The sequence below is a fragment of the Rhinatrema bivittatum genome, chromosome 1, assembly GCF_901001135.1.
Source record: "Rhinatrema bivittatum chromosome 1, aRhiBiv1.1, whole genome shotgun sequence".
Taxonomy (NCBI): Eukaryota; Metazoa; Chordata; class Amphibia; order Gymnophiona; family Rhinatrematidae; genus Rhinatrema; species Rhinatrema bivittatum.
In genome coordinates this window covers 513392982-513419043 of record NC_042615.1, presented here as the reverse complement: position 1 = coordinate 513419043, position 26062 = coordinate 513392982, and the positions used below count along the sequence as shown (strand labels likewise).

General features: G+C 46.5%; 1 protein-coding gene across 2 annotated transcripts in view; it reads left to right on the top strand.

Moving 5' to 3' along the window:
- The window catches only part of USP11 (ubiquitin specific peptidase 11), a 165297-nt gene that overhangs the window by 127714 nt on the left and 11521 nt on the right, over positions 1 to 26062 (top strand). For both annotated transcript variants that reach the window (XM_029611904.1, XM_029611911.1), the window contains exons 13-19: positions 3135 to 3347; positions 3677 to 3765; positions 4865 to 5233; positions 11039 to 11109; positions 11703 to 11815; positions 21010 to 21159; positions 25928 to 26043. In XM_029611904.1, coding sequence (XP_029467764.1) covers positions 3135 to 3347; positions 3677 to 3765; positions 4865 to 5233; positions 11039 to 11109; positions 11703 to 11815; positions 21010 to 21159; positions 25928 to 26043 — 1121 coding nt within the window. The remainder of the gene's footprint in view (positions 1 to 3134; positions 3348 to 3676; positions 3766 to 4864; positions 5234 to 11038; positions 11110 to 11702; positions 11816 to 21009; positions 21160 to 25927; positions 26044 to 26062) is intronic.

The window sequence follows — 26062 nt, the reverse complement described above, 5'->3', positions numbered from 1 at the left end:
ACTGGCTGGTCAGGAGCGACTCCTGCTCCGGAGCCTTGTAAGCTCTGGCCCTGACGGTGCAGAACCTGCAGACTGTGGGGTTCGTTATCAACTTCTCCAAGTCGCACCTCTGTCTGTCCCTGCAGCTGGACTTCATAGGCACCAGGTTGGACACGCCACAAGCAAAAGCTTTCTTGCCCAAGGATCGGGCGTTTGTCCTCTCCTCGCTGGCCACCCTCATCCGCAACAGCGGGAGGGTGTCAGCCCTTCTCCTATTAAATCCTGCTTGGCCACATGGCAGCCTCTGTCCATGTGACGCCCTTAGCCCGCCTCCACATGCAGACCCCTCAGTGGGCCTTGCGGTCTCAGTGGCAGCAAGCATTCCAGGATCTAGAGGCTCTGATCATGGTCACGGACCCTCTCAAGCTATCCTTGGCCAGGTGAGAAGCCCTCCCCAATCTAGAATGCAGACTTCCCTTCCAACCCACACTGCCGCCCCAGGTGACTCTCACCGATGCTTCTCCTCAGGGGTGGGGAGCCCACACAAACGGCCTGCACACTCAAGGCCTTTGGACCGCTGCCAAAGCATGGTGCCAGATAAACTTTCTGGAGCTTTGGGTGATACAGTATGCCCTGTGGGCATTTCAGGATCAATTATCGTCCAAGGTAGTTATGATCAGGTCAGACATCCAGGTCGCGATGAGGTACATCAACAAACAGGGCGGCACAGGCTCGTTCCTCCTCTGCCAGCAAACAGTGCAAGTTTGGAACTGGGCCGTCTCCCAAGTTATGTATCTGCGGGCGACTTACCTGTCAGGTCACCTCAACATGCTGGCAGTCCGCATAGCTGGTCCTTCCAGCCACACGAGTGGTCCCTCGACCTTGTGGTGGCAGCCGAATTATTCCGCCTCTAGGGTATGCTGGATGTGGCCCTGTTAGTCTCCTCTCTCAATCACAAGGTGAGCAAGTTCTGCTCCCTAGTAGTGGGGAATGGCCATCCGGCCTGTGATACCTTCTCCCTTCACTGGGAGCAGGGCTTTTCTGTATGCGTACCCACCTCTCCCGCTCCTCTCGAAGACTGTCGAAGCCTCAGGAGGACGGGGGGACCATGATTCTCATGGCACCCTCCTGGCCTCGGCAGGTTTGGTTTCCACTCCTACAGGACCTGTCGGTATGTACGCCCATCCCGTTGGGGGACGGCGCCCAACATCATAACGCAGAAGAAGGACACCCTGCGCTACCCGAACCTCCGGGTCCTAGCCCTCACGGCTTGGATGTTGAGTGCATGATCCTCCAGCCATTACAGCTTTCAGACTGGTTTTCCCGGATCCTGATGGAATCCCAGAAACCTTCGACTAGGAAGTCCTACACCTCCAAGTGGAAACGCTTTTCCATCTGATGTGGAGGGCATGGGTTGGACCACCTTCTCATGTCCTCGCCCCCAGCTGCTGGACCACCTGCGGCACCTGTCTGAGTCTGGGCTACAGACCGGTTCCGTCAGAGTACACCTCAGCATTGTCAGTGCGTACCACCAAGGTGGCGCTGGCACACCCATTTTGGTCCAGCCCTTAACTGGCCACTTCATGTGGCATCTCCTCCAATTGAAACCCTCTCTTCGGCCTCTGGCAGGGTTCTGGGACCTCAACGTGGTCTTCGCAAGACTGATGCAGCCTCCCTTTGAGTCCCTGCAGTCCTGTGGTCTGAAGTTCTTCACCTGGAAAGTCATATTCCTAATGGCGATCACTTCCACTCACAGGGTCAGAGAGCTTCAGACCCTGGTTACGTACGCACCATACATGAAGTTCTTCCACGACCATGTGGTCCTGCGTATGCATCCTAAATTCTTGCCCAAGGTGGTGATTGATTTCCACATCAATCAGTAAATAGTTCTACCCACCTCCTTTCCAAAGCCACATTCCCACCCAGGGGAACGTGCTGTCCATACCCTGGATTGTAAGCAGGCGCTGGCCTTTTACCTAGACTGCATAGCAAACTACAGTCCACTCAGCTCTGTCTTTTGACCCCAACAGGCTGGGGACAGTGGTGGGTAAGCAAACCCTATCGAACTGACTGGCGGATTGCATTGCCTTCTGCTATGCACAGGTAGGCCTCCAGCTGGCCGGCAGAGTGAAGGCTCACTCTCTGCGGGCCATGGCGACGTCGATGGCCCATATATGTTCGGTCCCCGTCGCTGAAATTTGCTGGGCTGCAACATGGAATTCTCTCCACACGTTCGCAGCTCACTACTGCCTTGACAGGGATAGCCGTTAGGACAGTGCCTTTGGTCAGTCCGTCCTGCGCAACCTGTTCCACACTTGAACCCAACACTCTTCACTTGTGCTCCTTGTGGGACCAGACTGCCTCCTGGTTTTCCCACAGCGCCGCATTTGTGTTGTGCCCATTGGCACCTTGTTCAGTCGCTACTGTTCTCTCTGGTTGAAAGGAGCGGTCTGGAGCTCTGTACTCACCCACATGTGAGGACTACCATCCTGCTTGCCTAGGAGCAAGTGCAGTTTCTTACCTGTAACAGGTGTTCTCCAAGGACAGCAGGATGCTAGCCCTCAGGAATCCCGCCTGCCTCCCCACGATGTTGGGTCCACCTTTTTTGGTTTGTTTTATTTTTTCGCTTGTTTCTTTGCTATGTTACGAGACTGAAGGGGGACCTCGCATGGTCGCACGGATAGTAGCAGGCTGGGCATGTTCAGTCTGCTGGCCAAAGTTTCTAGAAACTTTGACAAAAGTTTTCCATGCAGGGCTCCATTGGATGATGTCACCCACATGTGAGGACTAACATCCTGCTATCCTAGGAACTCATGTTACAGGGAAGCAACTGCACTGTCCACAGCTTGTTATACGAATACTGACAAGCTGGTGACAGCATAGAGGTATATAGGGAGTGATATCAGTGAGCCTATTTCTGTCTCCAGCCGCTGGTTGTCATTCGTAGCTCATTGGTCTGGCCTAGTCTGACTGTATTAAAGGAAAGGAAATTATCAGGTAAGTAGTAATTTTACCATATTGCAGTGTTAAGTGGTATGAGACTTCGCAGCATCGCTCTCCCTTATGTGTGTGTCTCTTTTCAATTCTGCACCCCTTACGTGTTTTTCTCTGCCTGTATCTGTTTCACATTCTTTCTTCTCCCTGCTCCCTCACAGTTATGAGATCTCTGTGGGCACCCTGGAGGACGAGGATGGAGGAGGTGGTGAGGACATTGTGCTGCCCATCTACCTACGTGAGAGGACACAAAGCCGGGATTACAGTGACACCTACTACGGCGTCACACTGTTTGGTCACCCACTGCTTGTATCTGTACCTCGGGAGAAGATCTCTTGGGATTCCCTCTACCAGATGCTCCTGCACCGGCTCTCGTGAGTGTTGTGGGTGGGGATTATCATCACAGGGACTTATTTAGGATTTAAGGAGCCGCCTACCAGCATTGCATAAGGGTTAGATTTTAAATCAACAGTTTAGCAGTAAAATGTTTTGTTTGTAAAAGGAATGTTAGAACTGGCTGTGTGGACATATGACTTTATAGGGCAGAATAGGGATTTATTATATTTCCAGAAAATACCCTACCGTGTCTCAAAACTGATGAAAGTGATCTGCACAAGCAGATGCTTCCTTTCCTTCACTAGAAAACGGAGTGAATTTCTTTCTTTATTCCACAACACCCCAACATTGTTGTCTCTCCTATTAGGCGATATGTCTCACAGCCGGACTCTGATGAGGAAGAGGAGAGCGAAGAGGAAGACCTGAGTGATAAGAGAACCAATGGTTTCAGCGAAGGTAACTGCAATAGCAGGCAGATATTCTGGATTCCAGCCACGAGTCTTCAACTGGCTGTGTATGTGAGACCTTGAGCAAGTGACTATATCTCTTGTTTTTATCACTGAAACATGCCTGGCAGAGATTGTGGATGCCTCATCTATGATTGCATTGCTAGTAGTCTGTAGGACAGAGCTTTCCAAACTGTGTGTCGGGACACGTTAGTGTGTCGCCTGCAGTGTGCAGGTGTGTCGCGCAAGCCCGGTCAACTTTGATGCGAGTTTGGGCTTTTTTTTTTCTAGAGATTCACTTTTTTTTTTCAGTTTATGGGTTGCTTATTATTGGGTGATTTTTGCTGTCAATCGCGTTTTTTTGGGGGGCTTGGTGGGTGGAACGAGCCCAGCCATCCTTGCATTGGCTGCTGCTGCCGATGAGGCCTGGCCATGAGGAGTACTGACTGCAAGCAGCAGTGTCTGGTGATCATGGAAGGGAGTGAAGCACTTAACTGGCAACAATCAAAAAGACGAGGTACATGAGTGTGGGGGCCAGACATGTGCTGGGGGGAGAGAGATGAGTGAGTGGGGGGCAAACATGCTGGGGGGACAGACATGTGCTTGAGGGGGAGAGATATGAGTGTGTGGGGGCCAGACATGTGCTGGGGGGAGGAGAGAGATGAGTGTGTGGGGGACAGACAATTTGTTTTATTATTGTTTCTCATAAATTATAACAATAACATGAATCTTGGAATATATATTTTTCATATAAATTTAAGGTTTTCATGAGATAGGTTGTGTCGTGAAACATTTTATTTATGTATATATTTATGGAAACATACATAAATTGTCGAAATATGTTTCGTTCGTTTAACCTTTAACCTCTGGTTTACTAGTAGACTGAATTACCGTGTCGTGAAATTATGTTTGTCTAAAAAGTGTGTCACCAACATGAAAAGTTTGGAAAGCTCTGCTGTAGGACATGAAAGATCCTCAACTGTGATTGTACTGGGAGGTGGTGCAGGAAGTATGGGGCCTGCATCTGACTGTAATACTAGGGGATGCTGCAGGTGGTGTGTGTGACGGTCACTAAAGTTGCTTCTGGTTTCTTTTTACCTGCACCTCAGGTGAGGATGATGAGGAGAGCTCTCACAGAGCCAAATCCACCAGTCAGGAGCATGAAGCAGACTCTGAGGCAGATGACAACCAGTCAGAAGCATCAGAGCACGACGTGATGTCGGAGCCCTCCAATGGAGAGGGAGTTGGTGAGACCAAGAGGGTGTCCTGCAGTGGGGCCTCCGCTTGCTTACCCCGCACCAAGGGAGGACCCCAGTGTAGTAGCCCCCCAAGTCCCACCATAGACAGTCAACCCAAGCGGAAGTGTCGTGCTCGTCGGCAGAGGAGGAAGCCTCTCTTCACGCTGCAGACAGTGAACTCCAACGGCACCAGCGATAGGAGTGCCTACCAGGATGATGGAAACTCTGTCACCTTCAACTGTAAGCTTCCAGTGGCATATAGAACTACAAAATGGTGTTAGAGAACCTTTAAAATATGTGATAGTGCTGCTTCACACAGTACGATAGAAACAGCAAAGCCTTAGAAATATGCATTGTTCCATCACAAATTGCTTGGAACTTCAGGAGATGTTATAAATCCCTATTCCCTGTACATAACCCGGATCAGACAGTGGGTTGAGCCTCTTGTCCAGCAGAGGAAGACAGAGAAAAACTGAAAAGGGTATCCTATATCAGGACAGTGCTCATCCTGCGTCCCTTCAGTATTTCTCTGTGTCCCAGCAGAGGCAGGCAGTTGAACCTGCAGTTCCCTAGCTTTCTCTGTTTTCCACACTGTGTTGATTTATTTCTTTCTCCTGATTGTTTCCAGGATCAAGCAAGTATTGATTAATTTCTATATGTAAAAAAAAAAAAGAATTTGAAGGAAATCAAACTTCTTGTCTGTGAGACAGCTCTGTCTCACAGCACTTACAGGGGCCCAGGGGGAATTTTCCCCCTTGAGTACTCAGCCTGGGACCCCTCTTCCCGGTGACCACTTGCCTGGCTTAAAGGAGTGAAACTGTTGGTCCAGTCACTCCCCCTTTTCGCGCCTGCGTCAGGTCTTTTAGCAGAAAGGCTCCCATTCCTCTGCTCGTTTCTTTAAAAAAAAAAAAAAAAAGACCATCGGAGGCACAGCTTACCCGTGCTTTTCATTGCAGGCTCCAGCAAGGTAAGCAGCCGGGAAAGTGATTACTGGTGGTCTAGTCCCTCCCTTCACATGTGTGTGTCTAAGCACTGTAAAAAAAAAAAAAAAAAAAAAGTTTTTCTTTTTTGGTCAGCTGCAATCCAGGAACCCTGCCCACCTGAATCGCCGCATTTTTGGCCAATTTCATGTTTTGTGAGCCATTTTTTTTCCCCCACCATGCCACGGCCATCCTGGTGTATAGCATGTGAGGAATCAGCCGCGTGGTTTTCTAGGACTGGGATTTGCTCGAGGTGCCTTCCAGGGGGGGTAGGCAGCTCTTTTTTTCAGGGTCTGCAGCAACAGCCAAGCCTCGTGGGGCTCAAAAATGTCAGGCTCCACAGGAGCTCAGAGCTGATCCTTTCTCCCTCGGTGCAGGGACGGCAGCCTTCTTAAGCACATGTGCTGCAGGTCAGGCAAGGGCTGTGGGGGAGGGGGAGCTTCCTCCAACATTGTATCCAGTCCCTGCAACTCCTGATGAGAATGCAGATCAGGATCAGGTTTTTTTTACACGAGGACCCTGCTTTTCCAGGAGATCAGGATGTTGATTCTGATTCCTTTTCTTTAGATTTTGTCCTTATGCATAAAGCCTTTTTGGCTTCCAGGTCTCTGCAAGGTGTGGTGCCTTGCCAGTCAGATCTACGCAGGGACTGCCCACCAAGGTAGGCAAGCGTGCCAATGTTCCCGCATCTTTAAGGGTCGCGAAGTTAAAAGGCGCGGTGGTTTCAGGAGGGTCTGCGGCTCCGGACGTGTTGAGCAGTGTGGCTGCAGGTGCAGGTGCAGGAGCCTTTCCTCCCCCTCCCACGGTGGGGGGGGGGGGCATGGATGAGGAGCAAGGGAAACAGGCTTCTTTGGAGGGTGATGACCCTCAGGTGGTACGTCTGTTCCAGATGGAGGAGTTGGAACTCCTCATTCCTGCAGTCCTGGTGGAGCTCAGGGTTCGATCTCCACAGTCTGTAGCAGTCTCATGCAGTAGGCAAGCCTCAGGTGGGTTCAACAATTCCTCAGCACCCAGGACCTCCCGTTTGCAGAGGTTTATCAGGCAGAAAGGCTGGAAGGCTCGATTGCGTATGGGGCTGATGCTCTCTATGATCTCCTCAGGGTGCAAGCCAGAGCTATGGTCTCAGTGGTGTCAGCCAGGCGATTGGGCTGCAGACTCCTCTTCTAAATCGCAGTTCGGCACTCTACCCTTCAAGAGTAAGTTACGTTTTGGTGAAGACCTAGACCAGCTTATCAAATCCTTGGGAGACAACAAGGTTCATAAGCTACCGGAGGACCGCCCTAAGCAGTCCAGATCCTTTTTTTCCATCGTGCTCTCGTTTCCAGGGGCAGCACAGGTACAACAAGCCGCGTGGAGCTTTTCAACGAAACACCTCCACTAGATCTCCAGCATGGTCTCACTCTTTTCAGGGCAGACAGCCCTTCCAAGACTGTACCCATCAAGGCACCGCCGCAAAGTCCTCACAATGAGATACGGCCGACCCATTCCTCCGTTTCAGACTTAGGTGGTCAGCTGTCCCTATTCCTTGAGGAATGAGCCAAAATTACTTCGGATCAGTGGGTCTTCGAAGTAATCGAAAGAGGCTACGCGTTGCAGTTTGCTCGGAATCTACCGGACCTCTACTTTGATCTCTTCCTGTGGATCTCTGAAGCACTCAGCAGTGTGCCAGACTCTTGACAAGCTTCAAGCGCTCTGTGCCATAGTCCCGGTCCCCCTCCAGGAACAGGGATCCGGCCAGTATTCCATTTACTTAGTCGTCCCCAAAAAGGACGGCTCCTTTCGACCGATCCTGGACCTAGAGAGTCAACAAGGCCCTCAAGGTTCCCCATTTTCGGATGGAAACCCTGAGGGCGGTCATAGCGATGGTTCGTACAGGAGAGTTCTCTCGATCTGACGGAGGCCTACCTTCACATCCCGGTCCGCCAGGAACACCAGATATTTCTTCGTCTCAACATCCTGGGATGACATTTTTAGTTTCAAGCACTCCCATTCAGTCGCGCCATGCATATTTACCAAGATCATGGTGGTAGTGGCGGCCTTCCTCCAGTGGGAGGGAGTCCTAGTCCACCCTACCTGGACGACTGGCTCATTCGGGCAAAATCAGAGGACCTGTGCATGATAGCGCTCAACCGGGTCTTGTCGGTTCTCACCTCCCTTGGATGGATAGTCCATTTCTCAAAGAGCAACCTCAAGCCCTCTCAGGTCCTCAAATTCTTAGGAGCACACTTCGACACTCGTGTGGGCAAATTTCTGTTACCCAAGGCCCGTGCACTCAAGCTCATGGGTCAAGTCCAATATCTATTATCTCTCACGGTCTCCACGGCCTGGGATTATCTCCATGTTCTGGGCACTATGGCTTCAACTATAGATTTGGTTCCCTGGGCCTTTGCGCATATGCATCCTTTGCAGAAAGCTTTGCTATCCCGCTGGAAGCTGGTCTCTGAGGAGTTTCAGACACCCTTACCACTTCCGATGTTACCATCGACAGCATGCAGTGGTGGCTCTCTCTCGCCCACCTGTTGAAGGGGTGCCCTTGCAGACACCTCAGTAGATTGTTGTCACAACGGATGCCAGCCTCTCCGGCTGGGGAGCGGTGTGTCAGAATCAGTCTACCCAGGGACGATCGACCCCAATCCAGTCTCAGTGGCACATCAATCGTCTGGAGACCAGAGCGGTCCATCTGGCTCTCAAGACTTTTCTGCCCTTGATCCATCGCAAAGCTGTGCGAGTCCTCTCCGACAATTCCACCACGGTAGCTTACATCAATCACCAGGGGGGCACCAGGAGTTGTCCGGTTGCCCTGGAAGCTAGCAAGCTGCTAGCTTGGGCAGAGCGCCATCTGGAACGGCTAGCAGCCTCCCACATTCCGGGGAAGGAGAACACTCAAGCCGACTTCCTGAGTCATCAGCATCTAGACCCTGGAGAGTGGGAGTGGTCTGGAGAGGCGATAAATTTGATCGTGCACAAGTAGGGGGTCCTTCACTTAGACCTGATGACTACTCTGAGCAATGCAAAGGCCCCCAGATTCTTCAGCCGCAGAAGGGAGCACTGCTCAGAAGGAGTGGATGCCCTGGTCCTACCCTGGCCTCTTGACCTCCTTTTCGTGTTCCCACCTTGGCCTCTGGTGGGAAAGGTACTCAGAAGAATAGAACTCCACGGGGGGGCGGTCGTCCTCGTGGTGCCGGAGTGGCCTCTGAGACCGTGGTTCGCAGATCTGGTGAACTTCGCTACGGATGGTCTTCTCCGCTTCTGCCATCTGCCAAACCTGCTCCGACAGGGTCCAGTATTTTTTGATCAGGCGGATCGCTTTTGTCTAGCGGCCTGACTTTTGAGCAGCGGCAACTAAGGAAGAAGGGTTATAAGGAGGAGGTTATCTCCACTCTGTTGCGGGCCCGTAAGACTTCTACCTCTCTGGCTTATATTCGGGTATGAAGAGTGTTTGAGACTATGTGCGTTGAGTCCGGAGTTCCGGCGCGTAAGGCTTCGGTGTCCCAGATTCTCTCCTTCCTGCAGAACGGTCTCTCCAATGGTCTTTCAATTCCTTGCGGGTACAGGTTTCGGTGCTCTGTTCCCTCCTTGGGTGGGTCGATGGTTACGCGTTGGCGACCCATCCGGATGTCATTCGGTTCCTCAGGGGGACTAAGCACTTGAACCCGCCTGTCCGGGCTACTTGTCCGTCGTGGAACCTTAACTTGGTTCTCCGCGTTCTTTGCGAAGTGCCCTTTGAACCCCTTTGGCGAGACACACTTGAGGATCTGACCCTTAAGACTGTCTTTCTGGTCTCTATTTCCTCAACCAGGAGAGTGTCTTGTAGGAAGCCTTTCCTTCGCTTTTCTGATTCAGGTGCTTCCCTCCAAACAGTCCCATCCTCCCTGCCAAAGGTTATGTCCTCCTTTCATGTAAATCAGTCAGTGGAGCTCTCTGCTTTTTCTCCAGAGGACATTGCGAACGCGCAGATCTACGGCACCTTGATGTGAAGAAGATCCGATTGCAATATTTGCAGGTGACGAATGATTTTCGAGTTTCTGATTATCTCTTTGTCTTATGGAGCGGGCCAAGTAAGGGGAATAAAGCTTCTAAAACTACTATCACTCGCTGGCTAAAAGAGGCGATTGCGTCGGCGTATATTTGTCGGTTCCGGAGGGCTTAAAAGCTCACTCTTTACGTTCTCAGGCTACTTCTCGGGCGGAGAGTCTGTCGGTCTCGCCGCAAGAAATCTGCAGAGCAGCACTTGGAAATCCCTACATACGTTTGCGCTTCATTATCGCCTCGATGTTCAGGCGCCAGTCTTTGGCTCTTTCGGCAGACAGGTACTTCGAGCAGGACTCTCTCGGTCCCACCCTGTTTAGGGAAGCTTTAGTACATCCCACTGACTGGACTGATCCGGGTACGTACAGGGAAAGGAAAATTGGTTCTTACCTGCTAATTTTCATTCTTGTAGTACCACGGATCAGTCCAGACTCCCGCCCTGACTACATCTACATTGCTACGTCCGCTCGGAGTTTTTCTTTCACAGGTTCTTTTTGGGATTCTCTACTTCCTATTTGAGCTTTAAGACACTGGAAGTTCATCTGAATTGTAAGGCACCGAAGGTATCTGCTATATGTATATTGATAGCTGTATAAGAGCATTTTTTATACATGTTTGAATTTCTTGTTTCATTTTGATAGTTACAGCTGTTTACTTCATCTTATCCTGGTTCTCTATGCTATTTTGGCTGCTTTGATATCTATTATACTGAAGGGACGCAGGGTGAGCACTGTCCTGATTTAGGATACCTTTTCAGTTTTTCTCTGTCTCCCTCTGCTGGACAGGACCTCAACCCACTGTCTGGACTGATCCGTGGTACTACAGGAACGAAAATTAGCGGGTAAGAACCAATTTTCCTTTATTCAGTATTAGGGAGACTTGAAATAGCCTTAAAAATATTTTGTAAAGCTTTATGCAGTCCTCAGTATGTCTGTAACTTTTCTGCATTTCTCACTATGGTAAGACTCTCTTGTCATGTAAATGGTTGAGCTATTGCACTGTGACTGACTATGTACTGTTTGTGCACTTTCCCCAGCTCAGCCGTACATTGCTCTGGACTGGGACCCAGAGATGAAAAAACTGTACTATGATGAAGTGGAGGCAGAGGTGAGTGCTGCAGTGGATCTCCTGTGCTATCTGATGTTTTGTACAGTGGTGGATCTGCCACTCATTGGGTGTTAGTGGTGTGAATTTATTGTGGGAGACCATAAATGGTGATAGTGTAAAGGACCAAAGATGATGTGTTGGATTGCTAATATTTTAAGGGACCGAAAGAGTGTTGAATGTTGATAGTACTGATATTGAGAGATATCCACAGATGTAGCTGGTGATGATATTGTGAAAGACTCATAAGTTTGAAACATAGAAGTGATGGTAGAAAAGGACCAAGTGGTCCATCTAGTCTGCCCAGCAAGCTTAGGATAGCATCTGCCATGCAATAAAGGTCACCCCCATACTTCTCAGTTTCCCAGACCGTCAAAGTCAGAACACTTGTTGGTTGCTGTCTGATTCAATTCCCTGAAGATTATATTGAGAAACATGTGAGTGTTTGGTGGTGATAATGTGAGTCACCCCTAAGTGTTCAATGTTGATGAGAATGATATGAAGCAAGACCAATGAATGTTAGATGGCTAGTGATACTGTAAGAGATCTGTGGGTACCAATAGAGATATTTCAGTATATTGTCACTCATCTTGCAGAGATATGTAAAAAACGATAGCATGAGTTATATGTTGAAGAAGAACCCTGTGAAACTAGAGAAGTGTATCGACCTTTTTACCACTGTGGAAACTTTAGAGGAGGAGAACCCTTGGTGAGTACTCTGCATGTCCCCAGCCTTTTGTAAGTTGGCTGCATGGCCATATCTTGCAATTGATCTAGAAGTTGTACAGTTTGCTTCTTTAGTTGTCATTGTACGTTGGTTTGTGTACACTGATAGCCCATTATAAATATTGAATGATAGTAGGTAGGGTGGTAGACCTGGATAGTTATGCCAGGGTTGTTATCCCCTGGTTGGTTTTGTTTTTACTTTTATTTATTTTACAATTGTACAGTTGTAAAAAGGCTTATTCAGCTTTCCAAACTGTACACCTCATTATTCTGTATAGTTGAAATTCCTTATCCTGACATGCCAGTCCAGAAAAGTGGGTTATGACTCCCTGCCAGCATGTGGTGATAGAGAACATTTTCCATATCACATCACTCGCAGTACATGATCTGGTGCAGTAGTAAATCTTGTCCGTATTGCTGTTTCCAGCAGGTGCAGACATATCTGGATTGGTGCAGTGTTTGGAGGGCTTCTGGTTGACTATCCTTTGGGAGGTCCTGATAGAGCCCAGGGTTAAGGAGGTAGCCCTGTTGAGGTCATTTGTTTCATAGCACCCTCATATCATGCATCATAGATGCTAAATGGCACCAATGCGTGGGGTGTGATCACACACTTTTAATCGCTTTTTCACAGGTGCAGCCATCAGCCAGGCTATGGCATGGGCTATACCCACAGGCACTGCATTTTGGAGTGCATTCGTGCCTCCGTTGGAAGGACAGGGTACCATTACACAAGTGTAAGGCATCACACTTATAGAGCGGGGATTTGGCGCTGGGATACTACTGTTCTAGTTTCCCTCTAGTGCGTGTTTCAGGTTAGTCAGCATAACATGTTCTGCACTTTAATCACCAGTTTGGTGGCATGTTTTGTCTAAGACCGCATTCCTGGTCTTTCCGCCATTGGGGTGGATTCCAGGGCAAATAGTGTCAGGAGTCTTCCCCTCCACGTGGGAGGGGGGGTAGGCCATTTAAGTCCCTCCCATATTAGCTTATGTTCGAAAACCCCCTTCAGGGAGGAAGCTTCCAGGGTGCAGTCGGGATCTTGGATTGATGATCCCATTAGATGGGTAGCCCTTTCATTCCTTGGCACTCCTGGTTCCAAGCCATCTGACCTAGAAGGTCAGAATTTCTTCTTGTATCGGCAGGTGGGGTCTGCCACAGATCCTGCTGTTTTTTTCGGCTATTCTTCCAAGCATTTGCTTGGTATTCTAAGCCCGATGAGGCTATTGGCCAATTTTGGTGTTAGGATCAAATAAGAACATAAGAACATAAGAAATTGCCATGCTGGGTCAGACCAAGGGTCCATCAAGCCCAGCATCCTGTTTCCAACAGAGGCCAAACCAGGCCACAAGAACCTGGCAATTACCCAAACACCTAGAAGATCCCATGCTACTGATGCAATTAATAGCAGTGACTATTCCCTAAGTAAACTTGATTAATAGCAGTTAATGGACTTCTCTTCCAAGAACTTATCCAAACCTTTTTTGAACCCAGCTACACTAACTGCACTAACCACATCCTCTGGCAACAAATTCCAGAGATTTATTGTGCGTTGAGTGAAAAAGAATTTTCTCCGATTAGTCTTAAATGTGCTACTTGCTAACTTCATGGAATGCCCCCTAGTCCTTCTATTATTCGAAAGTGTAAATAACCGAGTCACATCTACTCGTTCAAGACCTCTCATGATCTTAAAGACCTCTATGATATCCCCCCTCAGCCTTCTCTTCTCCAAGCTGAACAGCCCTAACCTCTTCAGCCTTTCCTCATAGGGGAGCTGTTCCATCCCCTTTATCATTTTGGTTGCCCTTCTCTGTACCTTCTCCATTGCAACTATATCTTTTTTGAGATACGGCGACCAGAATTGTACACAGTATTCAAGGTGTGGTCTCACCATGGAGCGATATAGAGGCATTATGACATTTTCCGTTTTATTAACCATTCCCTTCCTAATAATTCCTAACATTTTATTTGCTTTTTTGACTGCTGCAGCACACTGAGCTGACGATTTCAATGTATTATCTACTATGACGCCTAGATCTCTTTCTTGGGTGGTAGCTCCTAATATGGAACCTAACATCGTGTAACTACAGCTAGGGTTATTTTTCCCTATATGCAACACCTTGCACTTGTCCACATTAAATTTCATCTGCCATTTGGATGCCCAATCTTCCAGTCTTGCAAGGTCCTCCTGTAATGTATCACAGTCTGCTTGTGATTTAACTACTCTGAATAATTTTGTATCATCTGCAAATTTGATAACGTCACTCATCGTATTCCTTTCCAGATCATTGATATATATATTGAAAAGCACCGGTCCAAGTACAGATCCCTGAGGCACTCCACTGTTTACCCTTTTCCACTGAGAAAATTGACCATTTAGTCCTACTCTCTGTTTCCTGTCTTTTAACCAGTTTGTAATCCACGAAAGGACATCGCCTCCTATCCCATGACTTTTTAGTTTTCGTAGAAGCCTCTCATGAGGGACTTTGTCAAACGCCTTCTGAAAATCCAAATAGACTACATCTACCGGTTCACCTTTATCCACATGTTTATTAACCCCTTCAAAAAAATGAAGCAGGTTTGTTAGGCAAGACTTCCCTTGGGTAAATCCATGTTGACTGTGTCCCATTAAATCATGTCTTTCTATATGCTCTACAATTTTGATCTTGAGGATAGTTTCCACTATTTTTCCCGGCACTGAAGTTAGGCTCACTGGTCTATATTTACCCGGATCACCCCTGGAGCCTTTTTTAAATATTGGGGTTACATTGGCCACCCTCCAGTCTTCAGGTACAATGGATGATTTTAATGATAGGTTACAAATTTTAACTAATAGGTCAGAAATTTCATTTTTGAGTTCCTTTAGTACCCTGGGATGCATACCATCCGGTCCAGGTGACTTGCTACTCTTTAGTTTGTCAATCTGGCCTACTACATCTTCCAGGTTGACAGTGATTTCGTTCAGTTCGTCTGACTCATCACCCCTGAAAACCTCTTCTGAATACCTAGTGCACTGCAGTTTTTCCTTTCTGGAGGGCTTTCTAAGTCCAGATTGCATTTTGGTTTCTTGGACCACCGAAGTAAACTATGTAGCCTTCATCTAAGAGTTCTTCTCAAGGTTGGGTTTTTGTGCCCCTTCCTGTACTCGGAGGGATTTAGGCACACTGGTCATTGTCAGGATCCACTATTGGGAAACCCTGCTTATATTTTCTGAGAGGCAAGTGTGCTTTTTAATTTGAGTTCACATTACTACCCTGCCTTAGGCTACAATGCTGTACATCGAGTATTGTTGCTCAGTCTGTCTTATGGGTCTCTTTTGTGTAGAACCCAAATCTTTTTCCCTTCTAGACCCCTTTTTGGGTCGGCTGCCTCACAAAAGGAAGAAAGGTGGTGCCTTCAGCCTGTAGCTAGGGATTCACCCATGTACGAGGACTACTGTCCTGCTTGTCCAGAGTTGCTTACCTGTAACAGGTATTCTCCAAGAATAGCAGGATGTCAGGCCTCACAAAACCTGCCCATCTTCCCTATAAGTTGGCTCTCCAAGTATTAGTTATACCATGGTTTGAGGGGCTCTGCCTAGGGGGGCAGGGAAATAACTACAGCTGCACATGCTCAGTAGAGCATGCCGAATGCTCTAGATTCTTTGAGATCAAAGGGTTCAATCGGGTGATGTCACCCAGGTGTGAGGACTGATATACTGCTGTCCTTAGAGAAAACCTATTACAGGTATGCAACTGCTTTGGTCCTGTAAGAAGTAAATTGTTAGAAAGGAAAAACTGAAAATATTAGGCCAAAATATGCCTGCAACTGGTCATTCACTGATTTCATCATTCTCAGTCCTATCGAGGAAACCAAGAAGAGGATCGGCAAAACTGCCACTGAAGCAGAAAGCAAACTCCAGCTTGTATTTCCAAACGAGGGCTTTCATTAATATATTGCAGAAAAAGGCACCATACATATTCATCACCAAATTACTGCTCTTTACACTTAAATGGTAATTCCTTTGTTTCTAAGGCATGCCAGAAATAATTCAATCAGGATTTAGTTGTTGGTCTGGTCAGGCTTCTTTAGTACTTAGCTACTGTTCTTCTAGATGCAGTCGTCAAATGTGAAATAAGCAAGATTCTCCTGCCCATAGCATATCCATCTGGCACAGGCACTCCTAATAGGCAAACAGTAGATCCATAGGAAAATGCACTGTTTTGTCACACATTAAGACTTCACTCCTGTTTTGGTTTGGGTTTTTTTTTAAATAACTGGACAAATCCACAAAACATGTAAAAGTGTTCTCCACACTTCCTCCAGCACCTATTTTACTGGATTTCATTTTAATACAGCTCGATTAGCACAAGGTACCATCTGTGTAATAATTTGTATCCCATTTCTTGTATTCATGCACTAATGCAAAGTCCTTTGGATTTCTCTAGATAATTTTAAGGTTTTCTCTGCCTACATCCTTCTCCCAGTGATTCAAATTTTAATTTGTTTGGGCCATACCTCTCTTCAGGCAAACCCATACTTACTATATAGTGAAACATGTATAAAAAAAATACAGTATTGTCTTGGGAAAACCCCCCCTCCCCCAGCTTGACCTACTTACAGAACCAGATACACACTATGTGCATCAATGAGAAATATATGGAAACTCTGGATTAGCAGAAACTGTGCAGAACCTTTTTGTTGACATGGGATAACTATTTGCAGTCCTTTCCACCAAGGACAAAAAGTCAGATACTGAATGATTATTGTATACCCAAGCGGGAGATGCTTTTGTTTTCTACCACTTCTGGTAAACGCAGGGGAGGAGTGATGTTCGGGGGGTTCTTAATTGTTACGGTGTACTATTCTATTTTATCTGTTACTGTATGGTTGACTCTGTGCAAAAAACACCAGTGTCAGCCACTTTGTTATTATGGTTGAAAAAGAAAACTCAAAAAGTTTGAAACAAAAATACAGTATATAGTAAATTATACATCATAATTCAATACATAAAATATATCAAAATACCTTAAATATAAAAACTAACCGTTTAGCACTGTAGCACACAATCACCTCACTTCACTTGTAACAGGTAACTCAGTGTGATCAAGCTCTTTGGCCTCACCTTTACCATACAGATTATTTCAAAATACTGAAAAGCTCTCTTTTCTCTATACCGTTAACTTGCAATATTTAGAGAGTAATTTTCAAAAGCCTTTTACCCATGTCATTGGCTACTTTCATGGATAAAGGGGCTATTTGAAAATATTGGCAAAAGTATGCATTCCGCAACATGCATTCTTTTACCTGCATATGGCAGAGCCATTCCCTGTACGTACCGGATCAGTCCAGACTCCTGGGTTCATACATCCCTGCCAGCAGGTGGAGACAGAGAAAGTAAAACTGCCTCTGCTTTAACTATGCTGATGCCCCCTGCAGTTTCTCAGTATTTCTCTGTCTCCCAGCAGGGCAGGACTGATGCTTGAACCCTGCAGTTTTGTTTTAGGATTTTTTGGTTGTTTTTTCTTTTAAATTTTGAACCTTCCTCCCAGGGAGTCGGGGTTGCTGGTAAGGAACCCCTACCCTATCTGGTTGAGGTGGGGGGCTGGGGGTCAGTGACCCTTTTGTACGCCCCCATCCCGTAACCGTGAGGCGCACATCCGGTGGTCCGGATCCCTCCCTGGCAAGTGTTGGCTCACAAATTCGTTTTCTCACTTTTTTCTCTTCGTTAAATTGCTGAATTGAGCTGGACAGCTCTCTTCAGCGCAGGAGAGGAATTTTACAGTGAGACTGCTGTTAGAGCAGTAAAGTTTAAAAAAAAAAAAAAGTTAAGGATCCGGTAAGCAGGAACAGCTGTGTCGAGTCTCTCCTCCAAGCCCCCCCCCCCCCCCCCCCCCCCCCGGCACGGTTTCGTCGGTTTTTCTTAGTTTATTTTTGTTTTTCTGCTGGTTTTGATTCAAATCATCGGCGCCGCAATGGTAAAGGGGGGTGGCTTGTCGCGCTTGCGGGTCCACCCCGGCGCGCCTAAGTCGCCGCGGCCTTTGCGCGGCCTGCGTTTCCAGGGGAGAGGGTCCCTCTGAACTCCCCAGGCCGGCTAAACGTCGGAGGTGCCTGTCTCAGCCTTTTCCAATTGCGTCGGGTCCGGCAGCGACCGCGAGGCATCCCACTGGGGAAACTGCGGGAACGGTGGCCATTTTGAGTCCCTCGGGGCTCGAATCTCCGGCAACTCAGACACTGGGGGATTCCCCCCCAGTATTTTTACCAGTGCTCCCAGGTCCTGTAGAGGGACATGGAGTCCCAGTAGGGCCCGGGGAAGGGGCCCTTTTGCCTGTGCCCGACAATGGGCGGACTTTTAATGCACAAAGCTTTTTTGGCGCAATATGAGGGGGGTGGGTCTGGCTTAGGAGATCAGCTACACCCCCCCCCCCCACCTTTACTCTTGGAGCCTGGTTTATCCCAGGGAGGATCCCTTCGGCCCCAGGTCAGGGCATGCAGGGGTCCTCGCAGGCAGGAGCTACGCCCGCTCGAGGGCTGCGTATTCCCACAGAGGCGCCACAGGACAACCCCGATGGTTCGGGCAGGGCAGACACTGACTTTGGGGATAACGACCTGGATTCCGGACCGCTGGCAGAGGGGGATGACCCCAAGATTCTCCGGCTATTCCGTAAAGATGAGTTGGCGCCACTTCTTCCTCAGGTTCTGGAGGAACTGGGTCTCCAGTCTCCAATTGCGGAAGCGCGTAAGGATGCTGCAGATCCGGTTTTACAAAGCACCAGGCGTCCTTCCTCGGGTTTTCCGTACCATGATTCCGTTCAGACGTTAGTCGAACAGGAATGGAATTTGCCGGGCGTGGAGCTGCTTACATGGATAAAAGGGCTATTTGAAAATATTGGTAAAAGTATGTGTTCTGCAACATGCATTCTTTTACCTGCATATGGCAGAGCCATTCCTAGGGTGGGGTTTGCAACAATGCATGCAGTTTTGTATTTTCAAAACTAAGTGTGTGTGTGTGTGTGCTGGTAAAATACCCACTGAAAAAGCAGATGCAAATGTTTGTAGATACTCTTTCTTGGGCAGTTTTCAAAAGGAAAGTTCATGTATACTTTCCCTTTGAGAACCGATACAAAATCTGCAAGTAAACCCTCGGCTTTGCATCAAAACACATAGTTTTGAAAATTGCCCCCTTAAGGACTGGACCTGGCACTGTTGCTGCACTTCTCGTCCTTATAGTCAACTATTTCAAAAGGCACCATTACGAAATTACCTGTCCCAGTCTCTCAACCCCTGTGCCTGATCTCATTTCCTTTACCACTGTGCCATTATTGAGGTGAGTCAGAACTGATTAGGATGTCCTCCTCCCAAACTCATCATATGCTGAACAGGATTTTTTTTTATTTTATTTATTCACTTTTTATATACTGACATTTGTGTTGACTTCATGTGTAACTCAACCTATGGACCTTTGCCACAGCCAGATTTTCCCCCTCTGCTCTCACCCACACTGGACTCTTCTGATTGAGTCCCAAATTTCTCAGCTTTGGCCTAGAACTAATCAACCATCCCTTTATAGCTGGCATGTGTGGTAATATAACTTAAAATCAGACAAGAGTAACCATTTTTCCTCTCCCATCTTTTTTTCTTAGCTAGAATTCTTTAAGCCACCCTGTGTTTCTTACTTGACCTTCTCAATGACTTTCTCAATAGCCCTAGTGAGGTTTTTAAATACCTTATCAAAGCTGACTTCTAAAACATCAAACAAAAAATTGATTACATAATACATTTATTTGTGTATTTATTTAAAATATTTCTATCCAGCACAATCAATAATATTAGGTGGATTACAATAAAAACAAAATATACTCTGTACATAAAACATTCATTTTTAATTGCAGCAATTCTTCCTAATCAAGAAATATGGCTGCCAGGATGTAATCTAATCTCATACTTTTCTACAAAAAAATGTACTCAAAGCAAAGTACAAGGAAAAGTTCACAGGTTTTGCTTTTTCTTTGGAGGAGGGTAAGACTTATCAAAAAGCTGCACTAAATTCTTTGGATAATTGGTCCCATTTGAGAGGCCAGAGTGGTGGTGTTGGGTCCCTTACCTCCTGCACTTTCATGAATTATCAGCACATCTGTCTTGTCGAAGTCCATCTCTCCCAGCATCCTATCAATCTATAATATGCAGAAGTGGCTTCACTGATATGAAGGTCATTAGGGGGATCTGGGTGGTGGTGGGGGAGGGGTCAATGTGCAAAGATAGAAACTATGCACAAATAATGTGATTTTTGTGTCCTGTCCTCCCCATTGCTCCCCTTATTTATTTATTTATTATTTTTATATACCGACATTCGATCTGAGATATCACACCGGTTTACATTCAGGTACTGTAGGTATTTCTCTATCCCCAGAGGGCTTACAATCTAAGTTTTGTACCTGAGGCAAAGGAGGGTAAAGTGACTTGCCCAAGGTCACAAGGAAGTGTGGTCCTAGCCTGCTTCCAGTAGTCTCTGTCACTGGTGATTGCAGCACATGAGGACTGGTAAAATGCTATATGAGAAGAGTGGCCTACATTTGTCCATGGCATAAAAGAGGTTCCTAAGCAAAAAATTCAGGTCCTACTATATCAGGCATTATACTAGAGGACAGGGGGTGGTGGGGGGGGGTGGCAGGAGGTGGCCAGTGAAATTGACATGTTGCTCCCACTAGGCTATTCCTCCTCCCTAATTAGACATCACCCTATTTCAGGGTGATGTCTAATTTGCTTAGTTACAGCAAGCCAAATAGAAGAGGGAATGGAGTACCTCTCCTCAGACTAAAAACAAGCGCTAAAAGGCCATTCACTTTAACCACTGCAGAGGGATTTCTGTAAATCTATCTAGTTCAAGAAAATAAGGCTAAATCCAGCTAGACTCAAGAGTAACATAAGGAAATATTTCTTCATAGAAAGGATGGTGGATCCATGGAATAGCCTTCCAGTTGAGATGGAGGTAAAAATAGTATTGGAATTCAAGAAAGCCTGGAAATAAGCACAGAGGATCTTCAGCAGTGGGAAAGCAAGTGTATTACAGGTGATGAAGTAGAGTCTGCAGTATTGCAGTTGGAAGGCAAAAATGGGCAGACTAAATGAGCCTTGAGGTGTTTAATTTGCCATGATGTTGCACATTTATGTTCTGAACACTCGTCACCTTTATCTGTTCAGGTACTGTCCCACCTGTAAGAAGCACCAGCGGGCAACCAAAAAGCTGGATTTGTGGTCATTGCCTGAAGTCCTCATCATCCACCTCAAACGCTTCTCATACACCAAGTTCTCTCGTGAGAAACTAGATACTCTTGTGGAGTTTCCAACTAGGTAAGATTGATGCGTAACAAAAACTAGCCCATTTCTCAGAGTTTCCTTTAGGGTTGTGACTGATCAGAAGTCTCTTGTGAGAGTTGTAGTTTCCTCTTCCAAATGAAAATCATTCTCTCCCTCCAAATGAATATTTCCTTAGAATTTGAAACTAAACCCCCCCCCCCCCCAAATCTGGCTCCCCAGCAATGTTCAGAAAACAGCAGAAGAAATAAGATTACTCAGAATTGTAGGATGAGTTGATCCAGACTGATTTGGGGAATTAATATAACAAGAATTGATAGGTAAACCAAAATTCCCATTCTGTAACATTCTCCCCATTAATATGTAGGTGAGGGATATACTGCAGCTCAGGGCTGAGGAACCTCCAGCCCACAGCAAAACCTCTTCCGCTTCCCCCCCCCCCGCCTCCCCCCACCCCCAAGCAGCTGAGAACTGAGTTTTTGTTCTGCTCATGCTCGTTCCTGCTTTGGAATTTTCTGCCTGGCTGCATCGTCAGCAGGTCCACACAACATCAGAGGACAACCATGCTATTCTCCCCTCAGGATGCAGTTTGGACCCTGCAATCGATTGGTCCTGTGTAATGCAGCTCTTCAACTAATTAAAGGTTTGCACCCCTACTATAGCTGTACCGTAATGGGAAGACAGCATTGTGGCCTGTACCACCAGTCTTCTGAAGGCTGTGTCTGTGGAAGCTCACTTGTTAGTCTGGTAGTGCTTTAAAATCATTTACAGTGAACCAAGTTTATACCTTGTAGATCTGGAGAAAGTGCAGAGAAGGGTGACCAAAATAAGGGGCATGGAACAGCTGCCCTATGAGGAAAGGCTAAAGAAGTTAGGGTTGTTCAGTTTGGAGAAGAGACGGCTGAGGGGGGATTTGATAGAAGTCTACAAAATCATGAAAGGAATGTAAATCAGTTATTTATTTTCTCACATAATAGAAGGTCCAGGGGGCACTCCATGAAGTTAGCAAGTAGCTCATTTAAAACAAATCAAAGAAAATTATTTTCCATTCAACGCATAGTTAAGCTCTGGAATTCATTACAATAGGATGTGGTTACAGCAGTTAGTGTAACTGGGTTTTAAAAAGGTTTGGATAAGTTCCTAGAGGAAAAATCCATAAACTGCTAGTATGGTAATTAATAAGCAATAGTAGTTTGTGATTTATCTAATGTTTGAGTACTTGCCAGGTAACGGGGGCCGAAACGGAAGCTAGGGGTCCAAAGGTGTCCGGCCTGGCCGCCGCCTAGGGGCATCCAACACCTCCCGAGAGACGAGCAACCTTCGCTGAAGGGGGCTCTCCAGCCTGCAACTCTGCCTCAGCTTCCAAAAATGCTTTATGCATTAAAAGAACAAATTTCGATGAAAAAGAATGCTGGCCCTTTAAGGGCCCCCCCCCTCCTGGACTCTGGAGGAGGTGGGCACCTGAATCTGAGGCCTAACAGGACTCAGGCTTGGTGGGAAAAGCGGAGGAGGAGCCTCCCCTCCCCCTGCATCCAACAGCACAGGAGATTGTGGTGCAGGCAAAATGGCCGCCATTCCCGCACTCGACGGTGACGGGGCTGCTCGAGCCCAGCATGGCCGCAATTTTCGGCCTGCACCATGAAAGTGCTCTACAATTGTCCTGGAGCTACTCCCCAACGGTCCTTCACCACCGGGGGAGGCAACACGGACAAAGATCGTCGCGGGAGAACCGGTGCAGGTTCTGTCACCCTCATCTGCTGGAGTCAGAGAAATACTGAAGGATCACAGGTGGCACTCCAAGTTACGAGGGGGTGCCTTTCACTTTTTTTCTCTGACTCCATCTGCTGGAAGGGAGACATAAATAACCCAGTGGTCTGGATTGATCCTGGTACGTACAGGGAATGGCCATTAAAGATTTGAAGGACAAAGATGGTCTCTCTTTTAAAGGTTGCTCAGCCCCCTTATGGGGGAACATGTGGCTTGGCTACTATTGTGCTGGTTGAAATAATTCCATTGAGTCCAGAGCTGATCTACTTGGAGTTATGGATGCAACATATGACTTTCCTGAAGTTATTCTCATTCACTGCAGTCAGCATTTACACCATGAAGGCTGTTCGGACTGAGTACCTAGGCAACAGATTCAGTGTTTAGGACTAGCTCAATGAGTTGCTTATAAAAGAATATTATTGTTGGGGAGAATCTTGGAAAGTTAGTCATTGATCTGTTGGGAGCCAAGCCAATATATTCTGGAGATAGGATCTGATTGACTTCCCAGGTTCTAGGAGATGTGATCACTTCTGCAAGGCCAGAATATTAAGGCCAGGTTGCAGTGTTCTTCACAGGGAATAGGCTTTTGAGTTAGAAAACTAGCTTTTAGTGTGATGCCAGGAAGATGAAGAATGACAATACTGGATTTTCTCCATGGTGGTCTTCCTTACATTTATCTGTCAGTTTAGATGTATAAGCCAAGGAGTTGCAGCTATTGGGACAGGCTTTCTCAGAGCAGCCTTGTCTCCTCACCCATGTTGAATGTGTGCTTGGGTATTTCCCATGCATCTGGACTGGTCTAGTAGGATAAGGAAGGAGAAATTTAGTCTTACCTGTTAATTTCCTTTCCTTAAATCCCTGATAGATAAGTCCAGGACCTTCCTGGGAAGTCAGAGACTGCATTTTCACGTATTCTTGTATAAGAGCTCCTTGGATGTCACTTTATGACTTTCTTTTCTATTCATTTTTGGAATTTGTAGAGGGGGGTTACAGTTGCAGGGTCTCCTCCTGTTTTCAGACTTTAATAGTTTTTTGTTTGGTTTTTTTTAACTTTTTCATAGTTTGGTCAGAAGAGGGTTCTCCACCCCATTGATTTGACATAGTTACTGGCAAGTTCCCAAGCTGCACCTTTATAGTTGATACTGAAAAAGTTTGGTTCTCCATCTGCTGGCAGAAAAACATAAACACAGATTTCTGGACTAGTCTAGAAGGAATCAAGGAAAGGAAATTAACAGATAAGACTAAATTTCACTTTGTCTGCCAGTTCTTTGACTATGTTCTATAGACTTTGACCAAAGAAGGAGCCTCCTTCAAATGGAAAATCCAGGCAGTATCTGTTTGAGTGAAAGTTCATCAACCATTATTTATTCCATATATTTATTTATTCCTTAGTATTATTTACCTTTCCCTTCTCCATTCATCTTTTCGCTGTCCACTACTTTTTCCTAATTTTACAGCATTTAACACCTCGTCCTCTAACGTTCCTCTCCTTGTGCCCCTCCTTCCTCTGATGAACCTTTGTTCTCGCGCTCCTCTTGCACAGAATTGTGTTTATTGTACTTTCAGTGAGCTCCACCCTTGATCCTCTCCTCTTGATCCTTATTTAACCAACTTTTCAGCTCAGACGTTTTTCTTACCTCCTTGTAATTGATCCACTAGTGTCGCTCTGGAATGACCAAGAATTGCTGTACCTCTTGTATTATAGTTCACTTTATCTAGCACTTTAGTTCTTTTGCTTGATATGTAACACATAGTTCGTCAAACTTAACTTATAGTTATTTTACTGTTCCTTGCCTCATATAGTTGTTACTGTTCCATGTAAGGGCTCTGCCTAAATGTTCCCAGTTATATGTAAACCGATATGATGTGCAAACTGCTATCGGTATAGAAGAAATTCTAAATAAATAATAAATAAATATTTCTTGTGACAATTACTCCCATAGCTATAGCTGTTGCTACGAGGTAGATTGCATTGTACATAAAGTCTTAGTATCCTTGCAAACATGTTCAGGAGGGAAATTTTAGCTCATTTATCCACCCTTCCTGAGGTTGTGTTAACCACTGAAAACCAGAGAGTATAATAGACCACCAGCCACAGGTTATGCTTTTACATTACTTTCTGTTTAGGAGTGTTGTCCTCAGGGTGGTTGCTGAACAAAACACTCAGGACAAGGGCTGCTTTTGGTGCCCCCTTCCTTGTTAGGCTCTTGTGCTTGCAGATTCACAGTCTGACTCAAAAAGGTAGTATGGCTTCCCAGTAGTCACCCTGGTTATCCTGCTTCCTGCAGTCTTTTCCCAGTCATCTGCTGATCTTTGGGACAAGGCTGCAGCTAGCCGCTCTGGCAATGTTTGTTGCTGTAAGGGCAATAAAGTTTTGATTTTACAAGAAAAAAAACAGCCCTTTTCCCTGCACCGAGTCTTCCGCAGCAGCAGAGCCAGCTTAATGGCAAACAAAGGTATAAATGCACAAGAAACATTTTTCAGAAGGGAATTCTGAAACACGAGGTCATAGTATAAGGCTGAAAAGGACGAGGTAGGGAGTAATTAAAGGAAATATTTCTTCACAAGGTGATGGATGCATGGTATAGCCTCCCGGGGCAACTGGTGAAAGCACAAATAGTATTGGCGTTTAAGATAGCATAAGATAGGCACCCAGGATTCTTAATTGCACAAAAGTGAAGCTAAAGCCCTTGATCAAGCAGTCTGGTATTACAGTAGGAAAGGAAAATAGGCAAACTAGATGAGACTTGTGGTCTTTATCTGCTGGCATTCTATTACCCTTCTAAAAACAGGAGGGTGAGATTATGATCTTGATTCAGCGGAGAAAAACAACTCTTATGTGTTCTAGTTGGTCTTGGTCCCAAAAGGAGCAATATATGTCCAGATTGGTGAGGAGAACATAATATAATTGCCCCTTTCTCAGAGGCAGCCTGAATAAAGTTCGGCAGCCCCTTAAGGTTTGTTGGTGTACACTGTAATAATCCTGTTATGTCCTAGCATTACTTTTTCTATTTGGTCTTTTCTCTCCCTCTCACAGGGACCTAGATTTCTCCAAGTATATCATCAAGCCCCGGAAAGAGATGGATCCCACACCATATAAATATGACCTCATTGCAGTGTCCAATCACTATGGAGGCCTCCGTGACGGGCACTGTATGTATTACACGACCCC